Source organism: Agelaius phoeniceus, chromosome 3, assembly GCF_051311805.1.
Source record: "Agelaius phoeniceus isolate bAgePho1 chromosome 3, bAgePho1.hap1, whole genome shotgun sequence".
Taxonomy (NCBI): domain Eukaryota; kingdom Metazoa; phylum Chordata; class Aves; order Passeriformes; family Icteridae; genus Agelaius; species Agelaius phoeniceus.
This window is the reverse complement of record NC_135267.1, coordinates 86416264-86442450: the sequence shown is the minus strand read 5'-3', so window position 1 is coordinate 86442450 and position 26187 is coordinate 86416264. Positions and strand designations below refer to the sequence as shown.

Sequence of the window (26187 nt, the reverse complement as noted above, 5' to 3'; positions counted from 1 at the left end):
ACTCCATTAAAACCAAGGTCAAATTTGTCATTTGGCTAAAAGAAGGAGTGGGGGGAACCTGTTCGAGTCTGATCTTTCTGCTGTCATTCTTAGCTTCCTCATCCTGCACTAGTTTTTATTATTCTTCAGTCTCTAATGCCAGATCATCTTATTTAATTGCTTGTTAGTTTTTATCCCATTACTTACTATCATTATTGTCATAACAATATTGAGATCAGTCATCTATTTTATCTGTCCTTATTTTCAAAAAGGAGTTACTAATTTCAACCATGGGAAAGCAATTGCAGCTGCAAACTCCAGCTCCTTTGGTGCATATGCACAAGGTTTCAGGCCCACTGGGAGTTTTAAAAATTATAAACAAGTGAAATCAAAAATGGGAGCAACAGTAACTTTTGCTGACCTGAGCCCTCTGCCAAATAAGTAGCCTGCTGCAGCAATATAATACTTCATTTACTGTGTAAGTCTCATTTAAGCTTTCAAAATTCCTGTCTCCTTGAGCAATACGGGAGAAAAATGACAAGAAAAGTGATGGCAGCCACAGTTTGGGATCACTGGTCTGAAGTGAACCTTAAACTGAGGGTTTGTACATCTAGTTCCTTTCCTCTGGCCTCAGCCAGCCACCACCACTGCTTGATGGGCCATGTCTGTGTAGGATTGCCCAGGTGTTAGAGCAGTGCTCACGTGTCACTTGGCTTGCTGCTGCAGTGACAGCATTCTTAATACTTCTGTGAAATTACTTTGTTAGCCTCTTGCTTAGCATTACTCAGAAGCAACAAACACCAGTAAACACAGCAGTTTACTGAGCTATATAGGCTGGGAAACAAATCAGGAAACAGCACTACATAAAACATAGGTTTCTTTCCAAAAAAAGTTTCTCTTCAGCTCCAAATCTGTTCTGCCAAGACATACATATACACAGTTTTCCCTAAGGCTTCTTAACAGACCTATGAACGTTCAGCTTGGGTGATGCTGGTGGAGCTGAAACCCTCCCCAGCCTTGTAGTGGGACAGTCTAAGAGCAAAGAGCAAACCATGCAGACCTGGGAGGGATCCATGCTACAAGCACACACCCTCATGTGCTCACTTACTAGAGAGGAAATCCCAGCAGCTTGGCTGTGGCAAGTCCACATTCCCTTGCAGGGACTGCAAGTCCAAGAAGGGCCCAGGATATTGTTTGTCCTTCAATTTCAATTTAATGCTTACAAAAAGCATATTATTGCTACCAGCAGCTCTACAGCCTCCAATTCAATTGCATTTTAGGTATTGGACAAAAAAGGTGTGCAGACTGTGTGCAGTCAGTATACCTGAGCCAGAATCTCAGTTACAGAACTTCTTAGTTGGTACACATGAGTGGGAGCCAGCTTCATGGAGCCTTTGAAATTAATTTTATTTGAACACTTCAAGACTGATGGGATAATAGGCATAGCTGGAAGTTGAGTTCCAATTTTCTCACTAGCTGCAGTAGATGCCGAGGTAATTAAAAAAAAATCTTTATAATAACAGAGGCTGAGAAAATTCTTTACATTAACTCTGCTACGTTTCTGTGTTAATTTGCTTCCTGTGGCACACATCAATTTTAGCAACCTTTAAATTTATACAAATATGTGCAATAAAAAAACCTTTACAGGTCAATTAAGGTGTCATGGCTATTGAAGCATCCACAAAATAAAACTGGTAGATCTCTACATGACTTCTGGCCCATCTGTGCTTTGTGTGATTGCCACACTGATAAATACACCAATATCTATTGTGCTTGGGATCTATCCCAACAGTTTGCTCAGCACCTCTCAGAAGATGCTTGGCAACTAATAGCCTCAGACCCGTGAATGGAGAATTTGTCCAATGAAAAAAATGCTAGGGGGATGTTTCTGCCTTTGCTTACCAATCCAGTATTCTCCTTCTAGAAGTGAAAACACTGAATTTTTACCTTGAATTGCTACAGGTGAATGGAAAAAAAAGAGATTGAAGGCTGACTGTTTTGCTCCCATACTTAATTGCAGAGAGAAGTAAAAATGTGTAAGTATCAGCTTTTTAGGCACAGTCTAATAACTAAGAACAACAGCTTGCCTTTAATTGTATTTATAATTTAGACAAAATATTTTTGAATTGTTAACTTTTTAAAACACTAATTGTGTTCTAAAGGAGTTTATACTTTCACACGTAAGGAAAGAAGAAGGCAGTGTGCAACCAACCAAGTCTTGCAGGCTTCAGTCCTTTACTCAAATGGCTACATTCACAGGACTGCCTCAGATTCCTAGCCCTGACCACATTTATTTCCTGTTATTCTTCATAGCCAGGGAAGTAGTTAAATCAAAATGAAATTTACAGCCCGCTGCATGGTGACAGAGCTATGGCAAATAGCATGAAAGATATCCCTGGCTAATCCAGCAAATGCCTGCCTAAGGCACAGAAATCTTGCCTTTCAGAGCAGCTGCTGCACGTAGTTATTTATTGCTGTATTTTACAAATATTTAGACAAGATTTAGAAAATTCAATAATGTGGAAAATTGCCCCTTTTAAGGTCTGCTGAAGGCAGTGAGTGACAGTTTTCCTTAATAGAAAATATAAATCAGCTCTGAGCACCACATAATGTGGGAGGCTCAGCATGGGCACTTTGAATACATTTTCTACATCAATGGGAAGATATGCCCATGGAACATCGCCTGTTCAGAGGCTGCATGGTCTCTACACCTATTCTGATAATTTCAACAAAACGTGCAGTACATCAGTGCCGCCACAATCTTGCTACAGAATATCATCACGTCAACACTGAAAAGGAAAGTCAAAAAATCCTAGCATTGCTTAAGCCAGAAAAGGAAGATTTGACTGATCTGGTGCAGTACTATGAGGAATACACACACAAAAAAGCTGGTTCTTAATAATCAGAAACACCAGAAAACAGTTTGGGGGTGGCTCTGACTAAACTGAATCTTCGCATTGCAGCAACTCTCCAATAATAATTGTGTCTGGGAATTTAAAAAAAAAAAGAAAAAAGAAAAGGATCCTCTACAAAAGTGTTGGCTGAGTAGTGTGGAAACTAAGTAAGAGGAAAACCCATTAAATAAAAAAAATTAGAATAAAAATGAAAGAGCATAAATTTATTTCTTTTCACAAAGAAAACTACCCAAATATTTCTAGGCAGCCACTATCTCTAAAAAGAAGCCACTTTCCTCACTTAAAAAAAAAACCCCCAACAAACAAACAAAAAAATTCAACAAGCTACAGTGCTATTTGTAAAATAGCTATTTATAAAGCATGTACAAAGGTAATTTTTTCCAGAACAGCCATCATGGTAAGAATGCACAAGTATTTTGTGTTTTACAGCAGTCTTGTGCGTGACATAGTTGACTTCAGCAAGACTAACCTAAGCTGACAGAGAATGTGCCTTTATTTTAGGAAAACCTAAATAATGGGAGCTTAAACAAGAAAAGGCAATCACTTCTCTGCTGCTAGGCATAGGCTAATCACTACAAATTGCAGGCAGAATCCTGTGGGAGGCTGCTGTCTTCTTCTGAAACAACTGTAAAGGCTACTGCCAAAGGCACAGTATCAGGAGTGGTCTTGGTTAGGGAGGATGACTGCTATTGTTGATACTGTAAGTACAGAGAAACAAAACATACCTTTCTTTGACCTGAAAAAGAAAAGATTTATTCAGACACGCAGAAAATTCTGATCAGAAAAAAACATATTCTCCTTTCTGAAATGTTATGCAAGACCTTCAGACAAAACAGAAGCAATTACGTGAGTTTTCAGCACATTGCCAAAGCAAACCACGCTGAACAGAAAGCAAACAGTGACCTGCTGGTGCACACATACAGCACAAATGAGATAGCTATAAAAATCAGAACTAAACCAACCCCTCATCTTCATAAAGGTACTTGACAGTTCCCCAGAGGATAACAAACAGCATTGGCACACCTGAAAAGAGAGGAGACAAGGCTGACATTGACATTGAGACTGGGAAAAAAGTGAGAGAAGGACAACTCCCTCTGCCTCCCCCCATAATGATGAGCAACAGAATTAACTGGTGTCAGGGTTGCAGCTCCTATCCAATACAGATTGCCATGAACAGTGGGCTCCCACCTAGCTCTCAACAGGCACGAAAAATGAACATCATAAATGCTTCATAACAGGCATTCACCACTTCTTCTGTGGATATTTTCACAGACAGGCCAAGGGAATTAAATTTTTGGAAGCTCTACTAGCCTCTGGACTCATGCTTGAGAAGGGTGCTCTGTACTCATGCTTGAGAAGTTCTGACAAAACCTTTGTGTCTGAATTTCTGCTTGTGGGTCTGTATTCAAGCAGGACCAAGTTCAGGCTGTGTACTGGTGTCGAGGCTGGAGCACACCCAGCCCCGCATGCCCCCCATGCCATAGGGAGGGTGGGCACCCCCAGAAAGTGTCCTGCCCCACAGAGAAGTGCCAGTTCTGGCTGTGGAACTGGTGTGGACTCGAGTGGCTGCAGCAAAGACAGCAGAGGAAGCTGGCAGTGAGGAGAGGCTTGGCCCTGCCCTCACCTGACAGCACATCTGGGCTGGAAAGGGCAGGCACAAGCCAGGTAGGCTGGCACTCATTACCTGCTTTACAGCATCAAAGGCTCTCTAATTAACTTCTTTCATTTATGAAGAGCCTAGGTCATTAAAAATAATTTTAAAGTGCACCTACCAACCAATACTCAGTACAGAGAATGATAAAAGTGCACACAAGGAAGGAAAGCAGGTTGTGACTCAAAAGGCAGGATGAGAAATTTCTGCTTAAGGACAGATCAAGATTGTCTCATTCCTCCCTGGACAGTGTCTGATGCTGCATGTGCATTGTATAGAAAGAGCAACATTTAGCATACTTTGTTACTTTATTCTTAAGAACCAGTAAAGTCAGGCTGCAGCAGAAAGTTCTGGACAGGGCAAATCCACAGTTTGTGGCAGCAGAAGTCATAGGGAAATTGGTCACCCCCCACAGTCTGAATACCTCAAGCAGTAACTTCATTGGGTATTTTCAGTAAAAAACCTTCACTTTTGTTGTACTGTAGAATTTCTCTGCTATCAGAACAGCTAAACACTACAGACACAGAATAATAATATTCTCCTTAATCAGTTAATAAAAAAAAAGAAAGATGGAGAATATTAAAAAAAAGAAAGAGGGAGAACGAAGAGCAGCATGGAAAAATACCAATAATTAGAATAATAGCAAAGATAATGAACTGAGTAGAGATTATTTGGGAAAATAGCCATCATGTTCCATGGATTTACTTAATATTGAGAATACACAGTATTTTGGGAGCAAAGTTACCAAAAACTGTATGCTGCCTTTATAGTCATATAGAGAGATTAAGAACAGGCTCACTGCACATCACTTCAAAATCAAATGAGACTTTGATTCACAGAAATGAATTATAGTTTGAATTATTTCTTTCTTGACTTTGCTGAGCATTAAGACATCTTAATATGAAACTTTCAGGATAAGACACAAACACTGACAGCACAAAGGCTGTATGTCAGTGGATATATCATTTGATAGATCAAGTGATAACAATAATGATTTATGGATATTTCAGTCTTCTGGACACATCAGAAATCTCTCCATGTTTAATCAAATCACTTGACATTTAAATTGAGAACCTATTATTAATACTATATTTCAAAAGAGCCTAGCTAGAGTGAGGCTGATACAACAGAATTGCATCAGCTATGCAAATATTATACAAATTAATAGGCAGCAAGTATAAAGCAACTTTTTCAACATTCTCTGCCCACTCCCACTTGTGATGCACACCACTGGTGTCTTGACAGCACCATCAGTCACACTATTTTCCATGCTGGCAGTGCACATTTTAGTCTGAGACACCAAGACTTAACAGTGCACACATGAATTTGCACTAATGTTCAAACCTTACTGCATGGATACTAACTGACATTTGCCAAATTCACAAAGCCTTGTCCTGAGAAATCGACTGCTCTGGAAACTGTCTGGGACACAGCCTCAGCAGATGGGAACACATGCAGTTTTCCAAAGCTCTAGTGAAGATCTAAAGAGGAGACTGCCCCAAGAACATTCCCTGTAGAGGTCATTCCATCACAGCAGAAGAGCAAATCTGAAGCATCTTTGCAGTAGCTGCCATTTGCAAGGATCACTGAGACTCTCCGAAGACTAATTAACAGTCTTGATATTTAGTTAGCCTACATTAACTGGCAAAAACCCATATATTATTCTGGTTACAGTCAAGAGAACTCTGTCTGGTTTGAGCAGGCAGTAGAAGTAAACTGAATACAACTCACTGAATAAACACCACAGATTACTACACTTCATTAACAGCATCAGTGGTGTATTCCACTCCTGGGCTTCCAACACAACACTTGATGCATTTGAGTTTCAGTCTCACACTTCTTTCTCCTGCTGCTGCTATTCAAAGTATATCAGATACCCAAGAAAAAAACTGCACTTATTTAAAGCAGGCATTTATTTAAGGTGTTGTCTGAAATCTTTCTGGTTTTGCTTTTTGTCATACAGAAAGCTTTGAGATGGATCTCTTCTGAAATAACTGACCAGAGAAAAGTCTCTGAATTCTGGAAATGGCAATGTCTACTTTTTCTTCTGTACTGAATCACTGCTGAAGATGCCAGAAACTGCAACAGCCTGATCATGATAAACTGTGACCTTAATTCTTGCATGTTCATAGCTGACCCAAAATCTTTGAACACTACATGGCAATTATGAAATCTGTCAAGTGTACTAGAAAATAAGCCTGCTGACAGCTCAGCTAATAAAGTTCAACTTCAAATGACTGGGCATCTGAATTATAGGCTGCAATAATAATATATATTATGGATGATGAGAAAGTAATGCAACTGCCAAATCATCATCTTAACATTCCACTGCATAAATAAGCAGCACAACCTACTTAGTTTCACTCTGGCTTATATATTCTACACCTGGCCAGGTGCCTGCATAGTAAGAAAAACAAAAAAAAAATGGAAAAAACAGTCATTTTTCAGAATGGCAGAAGGATGGGATAGGTAAGAGAAAAAAATGTTGAGAAAACCTGTACAGGTTGGCATTTTCAGAATGCTCCACTATCCCTAATGAGAGGGGCAAGAAACTCCTGCAGCTTCTATTGGAAGTTACCATGTCCTGATAGCAGCATGCAAAAATCAGTCTCTTCATTTAACGGGTCTGACATATTTTGGTAACAGAACAGAAAAGCTCAGGTTTGTTCTGGAACCCAGAACATTCCCAAGAGAGGTGTCACCAGGTGGTGCTATTCCATGCCATCGTCCTTCCCTTACCTCCACATGCAAGCAAGTTTCCCTTCTTACACTGTATTTGTAGCTTTGTATCGTACCTCACTTTACCTGGAGGCAATTTCAGGAAAGACATATGAGGAGCAAGGAGGCTCCCCTCATCTGCACATGCTGATTAGAGATTCTTCCTGAAGCAGATTTGTCTCTAAAGGACCAGAGCACTGCTATCCTGCTGAAACCTTTAAAGAAGGTCATATTCTGAATACAGCATTTTAGGGCTGTTTTCAGTATTTTAGCTGTAACCTGACATCCCACATGTGATAAGTCCAACCTCTGAGAAAACCAGACACATAAACCAGAAGGACACTACTGCTGTCAGAAAAAGTCCATTCTTCCCTCTCTCAGAAAGCATCCAAGATGCTCTGACTTGATCAAATGATTGGTGAAGGAATTCAAGAATGATGCCATGAGGAACTGAAAGAAATTATAAACAAATATGACTACAAGTAAAAAGAGTAAAAGCACTGATGATGTGAGAAGATTTTTTTTTTTTCTTCCAAAAAAAGGAAAAACATGAAAAATTTTAATTTAGAAAACAGAGAGTGAAGAGGATTAAGAGGAATTCCTGAAATGCATTTCTTACCAAGATCAGTCTGGACACAAAATCTATTTTACATCCTTGTCTGAAGCAGAGTTTTCATTTGAAAATAGAAAAGAAGTGGTCAGTGCTATTATTTCTTACAAGTTACAATTGTGAAGTGACTATGTTTTTGAGCAATACAAACATGAAATTTTCATACATAAATATTAATCAAACAATGAGAAATGAAAAAGTTAAAAAGATATCCTGTAAGAGGACAATTCATTAATGGAACAAAGGGTCAGAGAATCAAATTTGCACTGGCAATCAAATAAAAATTTAATTTTTTGGAACCTACTGTCTCTCTCTCTGAAGCCTCAGCATTACACTGAGGCTATCAGGCAGCTCAAAAATCAAATTAAATAAAAATCTTCTGAGTGTTGCATACAGCAGAAAGTCACCTGGTGAGGGACTTGAGCACCCAAAAAATGGAATCACCAATGAAGAAGCAGAAAGATCAGGAAAAGTTTTGGTATCTTTCAACTGTTTAGAGATGAAACTGTTATCTGGCATAACTAATCTGGGAGCACTGAAATAGCAGATGTTTCTGCATTTGAAGGTGGAGAATCATTGGCAAGGTTTGCACATGCAGACACATGTGGAAGAGCAAGAAATTGTACAGATAATGACTGAATGGCACACATAGAGCTTTTCTAGAAAGCTTGGATAAAGCCCATGTATCTAGTGCCAAGTCCTTGCATTGCTGCTCATTTCCACAAACTCAGCTAGAAATTCAACATACAATAGCAAAACCACCTTTGTAAAAAAAGAACTAAACCAAATTAACATCGTCTGTTTCTACCTTCTGCCTTTGCAGGAGACAAACTCTAAATAGAAGTGATTCAGACCAAAACCAGCCTAACCCTTTCTTACAGTAAGTAAACACAATCCCCTTAGGATTTGACTAGATATAATTTTGTTCTAATTTCTTTTCCATTTCCTTTCATGACCTCAGTCAGTGCTCCCCCTCCCTCTTTTTTAAAATTAAATTGAGGGTCAAATTAAAACATATAGTTCAAATGTTAAACAAAAAGGTGCTGCTTTTGCTGCATTCCTGACATGAAAGAATATAGAAGACAGAGAACTTTAAATAAAACCCTCCTGCAGGAAACTGCTATTATTTGCATTAATTTATTCCTATCAATATAACAGAAAACCTTTTCTCATTATATATCAAGCTTTTGTAGAATTGGGTAATTCACAATAATACGCCATTAATATGCATTTTTCCAGAGAACTAATTTGCTAAAATATTCACAATTGAAATCCATAGAGAGAGGAGGAAAGTCAAAGCAATTTAAATGTTCAAACTAGCATCTGTGAAAGCACTTGTAGTATTTATTTGTATTTATTTATATTTATTTTCATCTTTCCAAAAGTGGCCTGATTCCACCAAGAGGGGAGGGTAGAGAAGAGGGAGGGAGAGAATGCAGTAAAAGTACATGCAAGATCACTCTAAAAACAGGATTAATCCCAAACTGTAATGTATTTTCAGGTGAACTATATGGTGAAAGAATCAAAGCTTTACCCTTTCTACAGAAGGTGACCCTTACTCAACCAGCTGATTTCAAGACATCACAACCCTTGATTTCCATGTGTGCACACACAGGCACATGGCACATGCACCTCTGACCCTTTTTTCGCAGACAATCCCCATCTGACCTGCTCTGCCCACTTAGCCAAGCTGACACCTCCCTGCCCCTTTGCATCACTCCCCTCCCATGCTGTCACCATTTCTCTACTGTTGTCCTCGCCCAGATGCACAGCATATTTGCTAGTTTACACCACAAGCAGTTCACATGTCTTTAAATCCAATGAAAACTTTCAGGAGATGAAGCAGGGCAGTCCAGAAAAGTCCACATCCAGCAGGAACCACCCTCAGACGATCTGTCCTGGGAAGGTAATGTCCTGAAGGAAAAGTATTTTAGCACTGATTTGGTGAGTTTCTGCAGTGTCCCACAGCCTCTGTGCCATGAGCATCCAGGAGCTGTGACCACACCCTCCAGCCCAAACAAGGTAAGGGATCAGGAACAAAAAGAAAATGCAGAGTGAAGGACTTGAACTGGGCAGCACTAGGACAGACACACAAGTTCTCCTGTAATCCCCTCTGCCAGTGCAGCCACAGGAGGACAAATGGAAAAACCGACTCACCCCAGCCAATGCAGAGATAGAGGCGGAAAATCCTCTGCTCAGAGAAGACAGAGAGCACCAGCAGTGTGTACAGGTACATGCCTTCCACCAGCAGCCAGTAGTAGTTTGCAGCCACACAATACTGCATCATCACAAAGACCAAACGGCAGCTGAGTGATTCCTGCGACAGAAAAAAGCACAGCCCAAAGTAACCCAACAGGGACTGAGAATAAAAGGATACTAACTCAAAAAACTGGTTCTCTTTACTACTCTTGCTCCTCAAAAAGGGAGCTTGCTAAACTAATCACATGTTTTATTGCTGAATGGACAGAAGCCAGGAATAGGTTCTATGCACAGCAGACAGAGGCTTTCAACAACACAACTCCTTAAAAAAACTCCTTAAAAACTCCTTCTGTTCTGTATTTTTCCCTCAATAAACAGTTGGTTTTATTTTGAAAAGCCTGAATAAAGATGAAAAGAACAAGTGAAAGGTACTATATCAACCACAGTCAGTTAATCTTTCGCTTTCCTGGATACTATATTTTGCAGTTGAGAATTTCTCTGTTAAAAAGAAAAGAGTGGATGGCATAAGGTTGACTATTTGCCAAAGGATATTTTCATAGAAAAGCCATGTTGCCCAGTGCACCCCATTTAAGTGCAAATTCTCCTATAGCTGGTAAAATACAGAGATGATCAGTAAGGCTTTAGATAAGTATGATTACCTAATTAATATATCCATCAGACCTGATGAAACCACTCTTGAGTAAACTGTGTGTAAAATCATAAAGTCAAGGCTTTTTGGAAAGCAAAAATGACTGACAACCCAATATGAACTTTTCCAAACCATTTAAGACACGATGTTATTTTCTGGTAACTGATAAATTGCAGATGAGAAAAAAATCAACCATCACATGAGATTCACTAAGTTGTTTTAGCACTTCTGCCTTAGGCAGTGTCAGAAAAGGATGGGCACTAAGGATGCATCAGGAGAGTTTCCCCTTACCACTCCAACCCTGTACTGCAGCAGCAAATGCTGTACCCATGTTTTAGAGTCACAAGAGCTATACAGATAATAAAGCTACTTTTCTTTGAGGTGTCAAGTACATTTTGCATTCCAAATCCCAGTGGGGAAGGGCACACTTTCATCATTATTTACAAAAGAGTTGTCTATCCTCTCTCATCAGTTAGAAGTATTTAATTAGCCTATTCCTCCAAAGCTTTTCTAAATGTTTTCAAATTTGCATTTTAATCAGATGCTTCCTTTTTTTCCTGTCAGCAAGAGACTATATAGAGATGACCAGGAACAACCAACTTAGCTGGTGGAAAACCAACTGACCAGATGGACATTTCTATCACAAAGAGTGCTGGCTTAGGAGAATAAATGCCCTCTTGTCACTGTTAGAAAGAAATGAAACTGCAGCATAGAAAGAAGATAAGGGCATTGGTGCATGCATTCATATATATGTATGCAAAAAGATCTGCTTCTTGTTCCTCTGTCTTGTGGGGGCAAACTTCCCCCAGGTAGAGAAACATGTAATGCCATCAACTGAACAATTACACTACCTGCTGTCCTGCAGACACACCACAGTGATGACTCCAATATCCTAGGAATGACCACAGTGTCTGCCCTTACCTGGAAGGCTATAAGTCCTTCCCACTGGTACTCTTGTGTGGCTGTGCTGTACATCCACTTCATCACTGAGTCTTTAATGAAAACAGATATAGCCCGGAGGATAAAAGAGGTGAAGAGGTTCAGGTGAATGTAATTCCTCGTGCAATGCAGATGCCTGTAAAAAGAAAAATCTAGTCACGATCCACTACCCACAAAAAAGATGCAACATCAGACACAGGACTGAGAAAAGGAACAACGAGCCCTATAAGAAATCAGGAGGCACCAGAGGAAACCCCATAACTTGGGAATGGCTGTAGGGATTTCCAACTGTCTTTGGGAAGAAAATACTATCAAGGAAAACACACAATTCAAAACTTTAGCCCTTAGAGCCAATGTCTGGGGAAAGGAAAATAATAGGTGTGTTAAGGAAAGAAAAATATTTCAAAAGCTTAAAAAGTGTGAAAATAAAGTCATTTTCAGAAGCCTTATCTGAAAGGACTGAAAAAGTCAAGTTCCACATAATGCTGAAGCTAATTGCTTTGAATTGACCCCAATGTCACTGCACAAGTTTACCTTGGCAAAGCTCAGGACTGGTGTGCAGTGCAGCTCAAACCCACCATGAAAAAACATCCACCTGCAAATCACCGTTTGACAACAAGAAAAAAAAAAATCTATATTCAAATTGCCTTCTGGGAGAATTGTAAATACTTTCTGTAGAAGTAAAAGGAACAGATTTTTCATCTCTGCATTCAGAATTGAAAACAAAAAAACAAAGGAAAAATCCTCTTGAGTTTCAGCAGCCTGCTGCAAAGACAATAAAATTGCTACTTGTCAAAAAAAAAGGCATGTTAAGGGATAGCAAAGAAACTGCAGTCATGTAAATGGCATCCAATTGCAGAGTACTGCCAATATTTTACCAGCCTTATTCACATTTTTCTCCCAGCTGTGGAAGGGTACACACTTTACCAAAAGGAAGTTACACTGGGTATGATTTTTAAGATGCTAAAAGACAGATGTAACATATGGTAATCAGCAATTATTCCAGCAAAACTTCCAGTGAACTTATACTTATATTTGTCTGGGTTTTACAGCTCTATAAATTTTGGTAGAAAAACTGACTTGGTCTGAAAGTTGGAGGTTTGCACTGAAGAACAACTTGTTTGTCATAGGTCAGGTAGAATTTTTGTATCACTTTTAAGTCACAATTTATTTCAAAACTTGCCTATTATTAATATTTATGTTCCTTAAACTCAAAATTCATTTGTTGCTACCCTTCAGAACAGCTACACATTTCAATCTGATTGAAAAAGTTATGTAAATTAGGCAATTGAAGAAAATAGGTTGCAAGTAGTTACTGAGTATTTTTGCTACAGGCAAAAAGTTATTCAAATTGTTTCAGTCATGAAGTTATGGGCCTAATTCAGCTTCCACCACTGAAATTACAGACTTTCCTTCCATTTTTTCAGAGGATCCAAAATAGGACTCTAGAGAGATATTGTTTCCTCTGCTGTATCACTTTTAAAGACAAATATAAAGGTTATTTTGTAGTCTAAGAACTCTAAGAGGCCCATCAGTATTTGCATGTCATTGAAATAGATTTTGATCCCCATTTGTTGAGGCTGAGCAGCTCTGGGGAAACAGGCAGAGACTCCAGTAAGAACCCAGAAACTGCAATTTGCATAGGGTAGGTCTCATATTTCATGAGATCCAGGACCAAGTTGTCTCCTGGTAAACAGCTTAGACAGGAGAACACAAAATGGATTGATTGCACAGTTTTAACAAGACTCTTGGTATCTCTGATGTCCCTAGAATCTCACTTTCAAAATGAGAAGCACACACTTCTGTACAGTTCTCCAGTCCCTGCTTCATAGTTGAAGGAAAAAACGCTAAAGCATCACCCCACAAAAGTCAGGACATCAAAATTCCCTCTCTCCTAACAGTCCTTGGTGATAAACTTGCTCTTTGTTGCCTGCCAGAAAACATCCTTTCTCCCTTCCTTCAAAAAGTACATGGTTGTGCTCTGTGACCTTTACATTTGGGCTGCTAAGATTACTCAAGGAGTGTCACTGATAGGTGAAATGAGGAGAAAACAGTTATCCTGGGAGACATTTGGAGACTTCAAGACCATCTGGTGCTTCTTCAGAAAGGTCCCAAAGTTGCACAGGTACAACACATACAAATCATAATTATCACATGGCACAGAGGGTGAGCATGTCTCTGGATTTCTGCAGTCATCTTAAAACTTCCTGGTTATTGCCCACCTATGCTTCTCCACTGAAAGGAGAAGGGATAATATAGTGCTAAAAAAGCATGGTTCAATGTGAGAAGGCTTGCATCACTTTAGTTTTGGAAATTAGAAGTTAAAAGATATGACTGACCTTTCTAAATACATAAGGGAAGAAAGGAAAGGGACTGCCTTGCTAAAAGTGTAGTGCAGGCACCAAAGGAAATGACCAATAACTGGCAATGGTAATTCTTCAGTCAGGGAAGGAGGTTTCTTAAGGATCAGAGGATCACTGAAGGTTCCTGACTTGACTTCAAATAGGAGTAGCAGGACATGAACATTATACTTTTTTAGGAGGCAGCCTCATCAGGACATAAGAGGGATGGGACCTGGCTGTAGGGATCAGCTTCATGGCAGAGGGACTTCCTTCCCACAACAGAACAGGATCTCATCTCTGTATCAGTCGCCTGTGCTCAGCACCCCCAAACTGAAGGAAAGTCTGTCTGGAATCAAAACATCTCTTGCATTAACAGAGGGGAAAAAAAAGAAAAAAGATCTCTATTAGAATCCAAAGTTGTGTTTTGGTCTGGTGGGGGTTTTTGGCTCTTATTCATTTTCTAACCAAACACATAGAGTGTATCTTTGGCATGGGCAAATTTTTATATGCTCTGTTGAATTTGTAGGTGCAAATCTGGATGAACTCAGTATACCACTGTGGCCAGCTGTCAGCAATTTATTTCAAAAACTTTTCAAGTTTCCAATTAGACTCTCTTCCATATTGTGAAAGAAATAAGAATTTCTGAAAGTTCTCCAAAATTATAAATTTTGTCAAAAATCCATTTCTGCACATCTTGCATGTGAAGACTGGGATATAGGCCAGACTGAGATTTGTGCTCTGGGTAACTCCAAGCAAAGCAAGATGAAAATTTTTCTCCTAAATATCCTTGCCCATCTCAGACTTGTGCCTCATCTGCAAGGTGAGACCCTGAAGGAATGCTTGCATCTCTCTCTTTTACCACCTCTTCCAATGGAAATTTCATTCAAATAAAAACTTACCTAACAGAATATTCCAATTGATAGAAAGTATCTGTTCTACATGTTCATATGGGTAACTGCAAAAATTTGGCAATTTTACTTGCATTTTGAGAAGGAATTATTTTAGGAAGGAACACAGAAGTAACAAAAGATAGAGAAATAATGAGGTGATGGAAGGAAGGAAAAAAAAAATCAAATGTTTCTGTCAAAGTCTGATACTGTCATATAGAAAAACATAAAACCTTTAGTCCACTCTCTTCAAAGCTTCGCCAGTTACCTGAATCCAAGAAGAATGGCAGTTGCTATTACAAGGGCAGAGAAGGAAAGAGCATATCCAATGGTGTATATGATGGACAAATTCAGGAGCTGTTCTTCTGGTGCATCCTGAGAGCATATAAAGAAGAAAAGAAAAACAAAAAAGTGGAAGGGGAAAAGAGAGAACTCATGGCCTTCAGTTCTTTTCTCCCAGCTACTTTCTAGCTTTCTTAATGATAAACAGAAATCATTCTCCTACTTTCAAGTTTAAATGCACATGTCATATCAGTCTTCCAATTTCCATATGCTCTAAAGAAATAAAAATTTAATCTTAATTCCTCAGCTGCTCCTAGATATTCGCTCAAATTGTTGGGTTTTGCAGCCTGGCTAGAAAAATAGATAATGTGACATTATTTCATAACAAAGTTGGAGAGACATAAATTACCACACAAGCGAGTCTTAAAACTGATGGCAGGAAGCACAGACACAACTCAGACCTGCAGTAAAAATGGAAGATCTCACCTTTTCAGACTTGAGCACTTCAAGCAAGTCTCCTTTCTGTGGTAATGAGGAGGGTCTTCATCTACACTTCGAAGTGCAACAAGGCAGGTCTTATTTGATGACTTGGAGGCAAAGCATGCCCTGCATTCACATAGTTAAACCCTTTTCTGCCCCCAGATAATCTGTGTTCTGCCTCAACTACGCAACCTCCTGGTAACAAACCAGAGCCCAACAGCATCTCATGACCTGGGTGTTACCACACTGTTTGAGAGGGAGCAACCTGCTGCAGACCAGAGCAGTGGCAGCTCTCCTCAGATTCAATGAAAACATGATTATTGAGACCCTTTCTTGAAAACTCCAGCCAAAATCCTTATAGAGAAGAGAATTACTTGAAAAGGTACAGGCAGCTCTGAATTTTAACACAGTCTTATTGCTCACCCTCCAAGGCACATTCATATTCACAGTTCTAGTTCATCTCTAAGCACTTATCTTTGTCTAAATAGAGTCAGGGATTTTATTTCCCTTCTTCAAGCTGCTAACTCTGCAATTGACTCCTGAGACCTGTGCTATACAAAGGAATACATTCCTTGTACTTCATAAATTAGATACAGTTATTCAGATGCATTTTGCACAGCCAGGAGGATTTAAGGCTGGCTGTACCTTAGATTTGCTAGCTTAATGCTTTAAAGCATTAAGGATGTCTTTTAAAGGAAAATCTCTTCAGTATCAAAGCAAACAACTGAAACCTAACAATTTAAAACACGCACATAAATGAAAATGATATCATACACCTAAATTTATAAAGATTCACTAACACTTTGGAACTTCTAGTTACATTTGTAATATAACACATGACAAACTCATAAAAACAACTTCTTGTTCCCACATGCCAGATGCATAAACCAAAGTTACTATGGGGCTCTATATACATTAGCTGGAAAACCAAACATGGCTGTTCACATTTCAGGGAGTGACACCACCTACAAAGGGTTTCAGAATCCAGATCAGTTCATGAAAAATTGGAGGCAGGTGCCAAATGAAGAAGTGTTACCATTAGGTATCTCACTCATTGGCATGTCCCAACACAGCTCTGGAAGAAATCATAATGACCAACAAGGAGAAGTGAAACAACCAGGCTTATACATAGCATTAAGACAAATGTGTTCTGCTGGTACAGCACAGAACACAAAAGGGACAAGGAGTAAGGCTGCAAGTCAAAGGAAAAGGTTAAAATTCACATATTTGGAGAAGAGAAACTCTCTCTTTTCCAATCTCCTCCTAGTCTGTAGCCATTTATTCGTTCTGAAGAATGAGGCACTGAGCAATGGAAACCACAGAGGGTATAGATCCTGCAGCTCTTGGGACTTCCATAAACTCAAACTGTTTTGACTAGGCAATGCACTGGCTCCCAGTACTCCAGGCTAGAGAGAGTGCACTCAATTTCTGTGAGGAAAAGCATCACCCTGGGAGGTTCACAGTAGTAGTGGTATCACGTGTCATGGGAACGCACACAGTGCACTGGCTGACGCCAATGGCTGTCAAAAATCCTCTGAAAATCCCTGTGCTCTCCTTCATTTAGTGCCAGGCATCTCAGCTCCCTGCAGAGTAAAAAGCATGAGGGCAAGAAAATAACACTGACAAGCCTAATTCCATTGCCCACAGAAAATGAAGGTATAAAGACAAAAAAACCTTAAACCAAAAAAAAGGCAGGTATTGCCCCATGCCCAAAGGTGAAAAAGCAAATATCCTTCAGTTCAGTTCATCTTAATCACCTTAATAGCTGCTAACAAGACAGACAGAACAAATGGTCACTATTATAATGACGTGACAATGGAAAAAAGGCAAAGGAATAACAGTAGGTCACTCCTGCAGTTGAGCTCCTCGCTCAACTTGCACCACAGCTGGGATGACCTGAGTCACTTCTCTTGGCTCTCACGCACATTTAAAAGTGCTCTCATCTACCCTGCATGTTCCCTTTGTTAAAGGGGAGAGACCTGATGTCCCTCAGCATTAGGCTCACTGAGGTGAGTCAGTCAAGATTACTCTGACAAGAGAAAAACCAGTGGGCATCAACAACTATTTTTTTCCTCTCTTTTGCTTTGTCCTGAACAACAGCAGCAAGAGGGGGGGTAAAAGGGAAAAACTCTTACCTGGTCAGAGGGCTCACACTCAGACAGGTTCCTCCAGGGCAGGGTTGAATTCTCCTTGAGCAGCCAGGTCCCCTCCGAGGTGCAGAAGCGGTACACCTGCCCATGCAGCACTGCCAGGAGCAAAGCCAGCCACAGGGTCAGTGGGGAGAGCGCCCACTCGACCGAGGGGCAAGGCTCACAGAGCATCTCCATGCAGCCCTCCCTGCCCACCCACTGCTCTCCTGGCTGGAGGGGGAAGCTGCAGCATGGCAGGGGATGTGCTGCACCCACACCCTGCCTGCCCCCAACACTCTGCTGCTTGTCCTCAGGGCCCCTGCCAAGGTATCAGGTGGCACCAGGATGTGTTCCAGGACAGTTGCTGACCATTCCACAGTAACTAGAGACTAAATAATTGCTGCCATCTTTGTGTGGATTTTACAACGCATAAATTCCAGCTCACTAAAATATTAGATTCTGAAACATACAAATTCTAGGAATCTTAAGCTTCAGCTACAGATTCTACATAGAAAAGAAGGTGCAAAAAGACTGAATGTACTTTTTCTTTTCTGAAAGCATGCAGACCCAGAGAAAACTCAGAACAGGTACACTAACACAAGCTTCCCAAAATGTAAATGCTTATACAAACATCTGTGCTACAAAATGTAGCCATAAATCTTTTCCTAAACTAACTATGTACTCTTTCTATTCCCTCTGCCTACCTCTCTGAATAACAAAATTAGCAATAAATTAAACACCTTTCTCAAGCAGTAAGCTGCTTGAGCTTGTAAAAGCAAGTAAATTGCAATGGCTCCTAATAAAATTATGCCACATGGAAGCACCAAAAGAAAAAGTGCAAAGGGAAAGCGGCACTCAGTCACAGTGTATGAAAAGAAACTCCCTCTCTAGTTTCTGGAGAACTGGGGAAATCTAACAACTTAGACAGCTGTACACACAAGCAACTGGAAGTGTCCTTGTATGAGCTGCTTTGCAAATAAAGTTTCTCACTAATCACATTTTTGACCCAGTAAACCAACCCTATTCTGTATAATGAAACTACTCCTCAAAAAGGAATGCTGGGTCAATCCCTCAGCCAGGGTTAGCCTCTACACAGACAACATTTGGAAAAATGCACTTACAATATTTTGGGGGATAAGAAGATGAGTTAGGAGGATTCAGTTCTACATTTGATGTAATAATTCCAATTACAGCTTTTGCTCAAACCCAGCCTTTCCTGCTGCAACCTTATCCTGTTGTCAGCTCCCTTACTACTGCAAACTAGAATCATTAGATTTTGGCATTTCTGTTCAATGGGAAAATTTTAAAACCTATTTGGAATTCTAGCAACCCAGTAGGTTGTTTGCATGTTAGCTGACAACTGGTAATCTGTTTGATAATTGTCAGCAGCAGACAACTAGCAGGTACTATATGTAATAAATGTTTTAAAAAATATAGACATTAATATATTAATAAGCCATTTTTAATGAGTATACTAAATGGTAGCTGATAATGTTTGTGGTAGGCACAGTCTATTTGGTTTTGTAATTGCTATACTGAACATACCAGTAAAAGGTAATATGAAGATGATATGAAAATTAGGCTATGCTTGTGGAGGTTTTTTCTTACTATTAAGAGTATCTGTTCTTGTGAAACCAGGAGAGATTCAGCAACAGCATCTGCAACACAACACATTCACAGCCACTAATTGCACCTGCTTTCGTTATCTACTGCCAGTGCCAACCACTTCTTTAGGTCAGCACATTGCTGTGATGTTGCTCAAGGGTAATAAAAATGCTCATTTAGGAGCACCAGGAATAAAAGACAGACTAGAGAAAACATGGGTCCTCTCAGGAAGGACAGGGGAGACCTGGCTGCAAAGGACACGCAGAGGGCTGTGAGGTACTCAATGGCTTTTTTGCTTCAGCCTGGAGAAGAAAAGGCTCTAGGGAAACCCTACAGCAGCCTTCCACTTCCTGAAGGGGGCTACAAGAAAGCTACAGAGTAAATTTAGATTAAATATTAGAAAGAAATTCTTTACTGTAAAGGTGGTGAGTCCCTGCAACAGGTTATGCTGAGAGGCTGAGGATGCCACATCCCTGGAAGAGTTCAAGACCAGGCTGGATGGGACTTTGAGCAACCTGGCCTAGTGGAAGACAACCCAGTCCAGGGCATGGTGGTTGGAACTAGATGATCTTTCAGGTCCCTCCCAACCCAACCATTCCATGATTCTATGAATATATTAAGGATCTCACACATCATTCCCCCTCTCACCCAACCCCCTTAGTATTAGTGGTCAGCAAGGAAGGAAGCCTTGAAGGAAGCCATTCAAAACACCTGTGCAAAAGCAGCCCTAGGAATCAGTAAATATTGTATATTTGGAGCCAATAAAATCCAGGAGGTTTAAGGCCAGAGGATCATAGGACTAGGAAATTTTTTCTGACTGTCATTAGATGAGCTAGAACCAAGCATTACAAGACAAAGTTATTATGAGGAAGAATCCCAGAAAACAAGAAATTTGACCATATTCCTGGAAAAAAAAAATAACACAAGGGGAAAAAAAACCCCACCCTGCTAAAGAATTAATTAAAAAAACAAGCAAAAAAAAAAAAAAACAACCCCAAACCCCAATATTATTTCACATTTTCTAAAATTCTTTGTGAATTCCCCACCTCTGCCAGTATTTCTTAGTGGCGAGGTCTAATTGGAATGAATGCTTAGCTTCAATATATTTATTTTCCCTCCCAATCATCATGACACACTTTAATTTTCTTTTTATTGATAACACTTTTTAAATAATGAAGAGGAAAATCTGGTATATCCTGAAGGCTGGCAAATATTAGCAAATTGAAAGGTTTACTGTAAATGAAACATGCAATTTGCTATCAGACAGAAAGACAAGGCAATTCATTTAGATATGAAGAAAAAATAATGTAATGCTATTACACTGGACAGAAACATTCCTGCCACACCTAGGGGTCACAAATACTCAAAGTGAATGGCTCTCACAGACTTCTAGGTAGTGACATGCCAGCTGTGTCAGGTTGTCATAGACTCACTGACTGCCAAAACAGGGGTGACCAGTGCAGGACTCAGAGGCAACTGAAGACCAGCTGGGCTATCTGTACCCAGGAAGAGCCTTAAAATATAAAAGAATAAATTAAACAAATTCCAAATAGATGAGACTGCACATCACAAAGTGAGAGCCTAAACACCTGGTCTACGGAATAATTTATTAACCAAAATGCTCATGAGATAGCAAAATATTACAAAAAAAAAAGAATGTTTTAATGTTTGCTTTAATGTTTTAAAGAGCATTTATGATGTTATAAAAATTTCCACTTCGAGGCACCATTGAGATGCTAGTTGATAGATGGGACAATGCTCATGAAAGAGCTGGGAGAGTGCAGAATGCAGGACATGAAAATAACACGGGGCTGATGCACTGCAGGCAGCCAGTTACTCTCAGAAATGTGCAAACAAGTCTCACTGCTGTGGAAATTGAATGCTTTCAGTAATATGTCAGACTCCCCATTACCCACACAGCATCACTCCGTGGAGCTGAGAAGGGCTCAGAAATGAATAAACACCACACACATGAGGCCCTGCATGCCTTGCAGCTTGGCCCATCCAGCACCAGCACCATGCAGGGTCTCCAGGCAAACCCAGCCCAGGGTGCGGCCACCTTCGAGTGCCTGTGATCGGTCAGAGAAGCTGCCCAGAGGAGACTGCCCAGAGCCCAGACTTCACACAGCATGCCCATGGAAAGGTGTGCCTCTGAAACAGAACCCTCCCAAATTGCATCAGCCCACAGCCATTCCTACTTTCTCCATTTCCCAGAAGCAGAAGGCAAACAGCCTCCATCCACTCCTCCTGGGGCAACAGGCTCAGTCACAGGCAGCCACCTGCTACTGCCCAAACACAAAAAGGCTGTTAATGTCCAACAGCTCAGAAGGGATTCACCTGAGCTGAATGCTCTTCCCCAATCTTGTCTCAGTGACACAAGGAACAGAATAAAACACCAGCAACTCTGCTCTGGTGTTTCTCCAAAATAACCGATAAAACCCTGGAGACTTTAAATCTTCTCATAAACAAAATTCCCATCTTTGTTGCAGGCCCAACAAAATTCGAGGAATCCACAAGCTTTTAATCATCAATGTTTTGACTTGAGAATTGCAAGTGTCTTACCATTCTTTCTGCTCAGAGGAAAGCATGTGGCTTGCAATAAAACAACCTAAAAATGTTTTAAAACAATTTTTTCACAAGTACTTTTTATGACTCTCTCTGTGCAGGTGGTCATGGCTTAAGATGGCAGAGATCTTCAACCTTCTAAAACAGATACAGGGATAGTATACATACACATTCTGTCCTTGCTGAGGGCCTGCTCCAAAGCTTACTAGGAACCTCATTTCCTGCAAATTTCATGTGATGCCCTTGCTGAAAAGAAAATCAGTTATTAATAGACACTGAGACAAACTAACAGTGACATGCTGGGAGGTGGCCTGTATGCTGTGACAGAAAGAAGGCACCCACACATCTTCCCCCACAGCTGCTGAGCAATTCCACCTTCTTGCTCGCAGGTGGCTTACTCAGAGGCAATTCACATTTGCCCATGCCTGAATTCTGCAGTGACTCGGCTCTCTTACCTTGAATGCAGTCAAAACACCAGGTATGAAAAGACCAGCAGCAGTTCTAACAGACCAGAATGACAAACAATATTTTTTTAAAAGGTTCAAGGTGGTTCTTGCCTCCATGCTATCTTGCAATAAATACCTTTTTCCTGTCCTGTTATCTTTTCTCTTACCATACAGTCAATGTTGCAAATCATTCCACTGTATTCTAGAATTAGCTGTCATCCTCTGCAAATAAAGTGCACAGGGAATCTGATTTTATTTACTTTTTAAGTTAAGTACAAAAAATTGCAAAACCTTTGGAACAGCAGCCTAATGGCACGAGTTTATTTGAACAGTGTCAATCACACCTCATTAGAATTACATGTTAAAACATGGACTGATGCCAAAAACTCAGTCTCTGTAAGCTTACAAAAGGTAGAGAGCTAGCATTGAAACTAATAACATCTATCTACTGAACCTGTAAATCAAATCAAATCCCAGAAGTAGCTGGATACTTTTACATACGGAGAGCATGGGCAAAAAGCTCACAAACTTTTCCTTACTAGCCCCACTTTTACTAGAAATAAAAACAAATTGAGTATCTTCTCTATTTGAAACAGCCAACCTCATCTGCATTTTACAACATCAGGGTGTCAAGGTCAGTGTGACATTACTCACCCAACTGTCCCTCAGGATAAACTGGAACATTATTCATTGTAAAAATAAATTACAGCATGTCCTAGCCAATCAATTCTATTCAGGCAGAGAGATGGGAGAACGAGAAGAACAAGAGACTGCAGTTTTGTCTGTCTGCTCTGTATCAAGTATTATAGACTTGTCCTCTGTTAACATCCATTCTCTACTTCCAGCAGGGAAATTGTTTTGGAAAAGGTAACAATTTTCTTTATAAAGCAGGGACTCTGCAGTATGAGAGCATCACTACACAGACTGGCTTGTTCCTGAAATGAGCAAACTTCCCTTTGATGGGGACAACAACTTACCAGAATTGAGGAGGCTGCTTCCCCATCAGCAGCTCTGTTCAGCTATCACTTGCTGTGACTTGGGCAATGCTCTCCTGGAAGGAATCACTCTTGGCTGTAAATGCTGCTGCTAAGTGTCAGTCAGTCCCAGCCCCCATGCTGCTTTCTGCAAAGACATCCTAATCCCAGGACTCATGCCTAGGAGCATGCAGCTAAAAACATGACATAAAGGAACAGCCTGATCCTGAAGCCTCCAGGGAGCGGGAAGAGCCCCAGCCTGCACCACTGTGTCCAAGAATCACATTTATCAAAGTGCTCCTTTGTGCTCAGCTTACCGCCAAATCATCTGAAATTATATTACCTCAACAAGCAGTTTAACTACTAAACTTTATTTAGTATTCTTTCTCACCATTCCTCTTCCCTCATAATGGATTAGTCATCTCAACTCCTTTTTTTGGCAAAAAAACCAAAAACAAACCAAGCCTGTGCTTGCTTACTTGCATGTTCCCTTGCACCATGGGGTGGCTGTTAGGTGGGTGAAAGCTCACATCTGTCTCTTGGTAGGAGTGTGAATGCATTTACTTCTCTTTTTCCTCTTGTTACTCTTCTTCCTTGCAGTGTTTTGGCTTTTTTTTTAATTGGAAAAGGCTGGAGGGATTCTTGGATCTTTCAAGCTAGGAACATTCACAATAGGGATGTTTGAGTCTGCTTCGCCACCTCTCACCCAAGCCATCTGAAAATTATTCTCTTCCTGCAGCAAGAACATGAAGTGACCACCTGACATGACCTCTTACAGACCTAACAGAACCTTTACACAGTGCAAGGGAAGATCCAACCCAGCACAGGCCACACTTCAGGCTGCACAGACACCCCTGCATGTCCTGGAAATTCTCAGTGCCAGAATCCTCTGCTGTGCTCTCAAAGCACAAAGTCACAGACACTGCAGATAGAGATGATGTTTGGCATCACACAAGGAATACTGCCTGCATATAAATTCTTATTTAAAAACATTCCTTTTGAAATTACATTAACACAACAGCACTAAAGATTCAAGAATTAGGAAGTGTTAAGCTAAAGATACTTAGATGAGTTCTAGTGCCACCCAATAACATTGTTTCTACATACAAAGTCATGCCTTTTTTTTCCCCAACAGAATCCACGGTTTTATTCAGGACACAGAACAGAGGGAGATAATTTAAGGTGAAATTACTCATTCTTACTGTGAGATGCAAACCATATTTAAGCAGACTGAATCAAGTCTATACCAAATATTGCATTTTCTTATTTTTGTGGTCCATTCAAAGACCACCAACAATTCAGCTCCCCGAGGAACACTGAAGGCTATTAGCTCATATGCATAAAGAGATGATCAAAAAATGAAGATCATATTTTGGTAACATAATAAAGTCACATTTATACAAAAAGAAAATTATGCAGCCACAAAATTTGTTCTGCATGGGCTTATTCAGTTCTCTTAGTGCAGATATCATCCTTGTCAGCTCTGCAATATCTTGCCTCACTCAACACAACTTTCTAAGTTAATGAGGCAATGATCCTGCAGAGAAGACCCCCCCTTTACTACATTTCACATGCAAATTCATTCTTCACACTGAAGGCCTAAGATCTGTGAAAAAGAAAACAATCACAGAACATATCTTCATAATTAAAAACTACTTGCATAATGGTGGCCAATAAAGGTTATGGAAGCAAAGAAGACCATACCAAATCACAAAGTATTCCTTAAGTCAGAAATGTATACATCACTGGGTATGAGTATCGCAAGAATTAAAATAGCTTTCTGGAAAAGAATATTGTTTTTAACAGAGCATTACCCTAAAAGGTGCTATACCCTCCAAGCATTTAATTTGAGAAACTTGTATTAAGAAGAGGCTGCCATTAACTATGCTAGACAACACTGACACCTAACATAACTTTTTGAAATAAACTTTAAATAAAATCATAAAAGTGCACGCATGCATGTGGGCATCAGGTTTAATAAAGAATGTTTATGAACTATAAAAGATATGTGAATTAATGCAATAAAAGAAGGCAGCTTATGAAAAACAAGTATTTATGATAATGGCACAGCTTTGTCAACATTTGGTAAGATACCAAAAAATACCATTAGAAGTTTTGTTCAGAATAAATAAAAGTGGATTGCAATAACAAATGTGATTAGAAATTTAATGCAAAACAAACTTGTAAAAATGCTGTTAAGAGATTTTGTGGTTTTAGGTTATTGGATCAGTTAATGTAATTGACAGAAGCCATCCTATCAGAAGATATTAAAATTATGCAAAAAAAATATTCTGCAGTGAAAAGTTCTCTTAAAAGGCTGCAAACCACACAACTAAGGTTGTCTCCAGGACAGAGAAAGGGATCTATTTTATTACACCCATATTCCAAGGCCTTATAAAAATAAGCAAAACAACCTTCAAAACAAGCTAAAAAGAAAGGAAAAAACTAGACAAATCATTAGCATAATACTTGCTGAGCTAGAAACAACTTTGAGAAAATACAACAGGTAACTAGTATGTTAAATATGCACAGCCAGGAGGGAGAGGGATCTATACATGCAAATAAACACTGGTTAGTTGATGCAGCTTCTGCACAAAACAAAAACATGAAGGCTAAAACAAATGCCAGATGCTGCAAGCAAACTGCCAGTCCTTGGCAACATGGAAATTGTTGTGGTTTTTGGTTATCCACAAAAACAATGGTATAAAGAACCACTGATTAAATAATCCTAAATTTATCATCTCTCACAAGACAGGTAAAAAGATCATCCAAAAAATCCTAAACAATAGGAAGCTTTCAGAAGATAGAACAAAGTTT

At 39.8% G+C, this 26187-nt stretch overlaps 1 protein-coding gene across 1 annotated transcript in view; it reads right to left on the bottom strand.

Annotated features, from left to right (window-relative positions):
- Positions 1–26187, bottom strand: part of GLP1R (glucagon like peptide 1 receptor) — an 81414-nt gene that overhangs the window by 13105 nt on the left and 42122 nt on the right. The window contains exons 4-8 of the mRNA XM_054629618.2: positions 17787–17896; positions 15158–15264; positions 11643–11796; positions 10031–10190; positions 3857–3917 (exon numbers count right to left, since the gene is read on the bottom strand). Of these exons, the coding sequence (XP_054485593.2) occupies positions 3857–3917; positions 10031–10190; positions 11643–11796; positions 15158–15264; positions 17787–17896 (592 nt within the window). The remainder of the gene's footprint in view (positions 1–3856; positions 3918–10030; positions 10191–11642; positions 11797–15157; positions 15265–17786; positions 17897–26187) is intronic.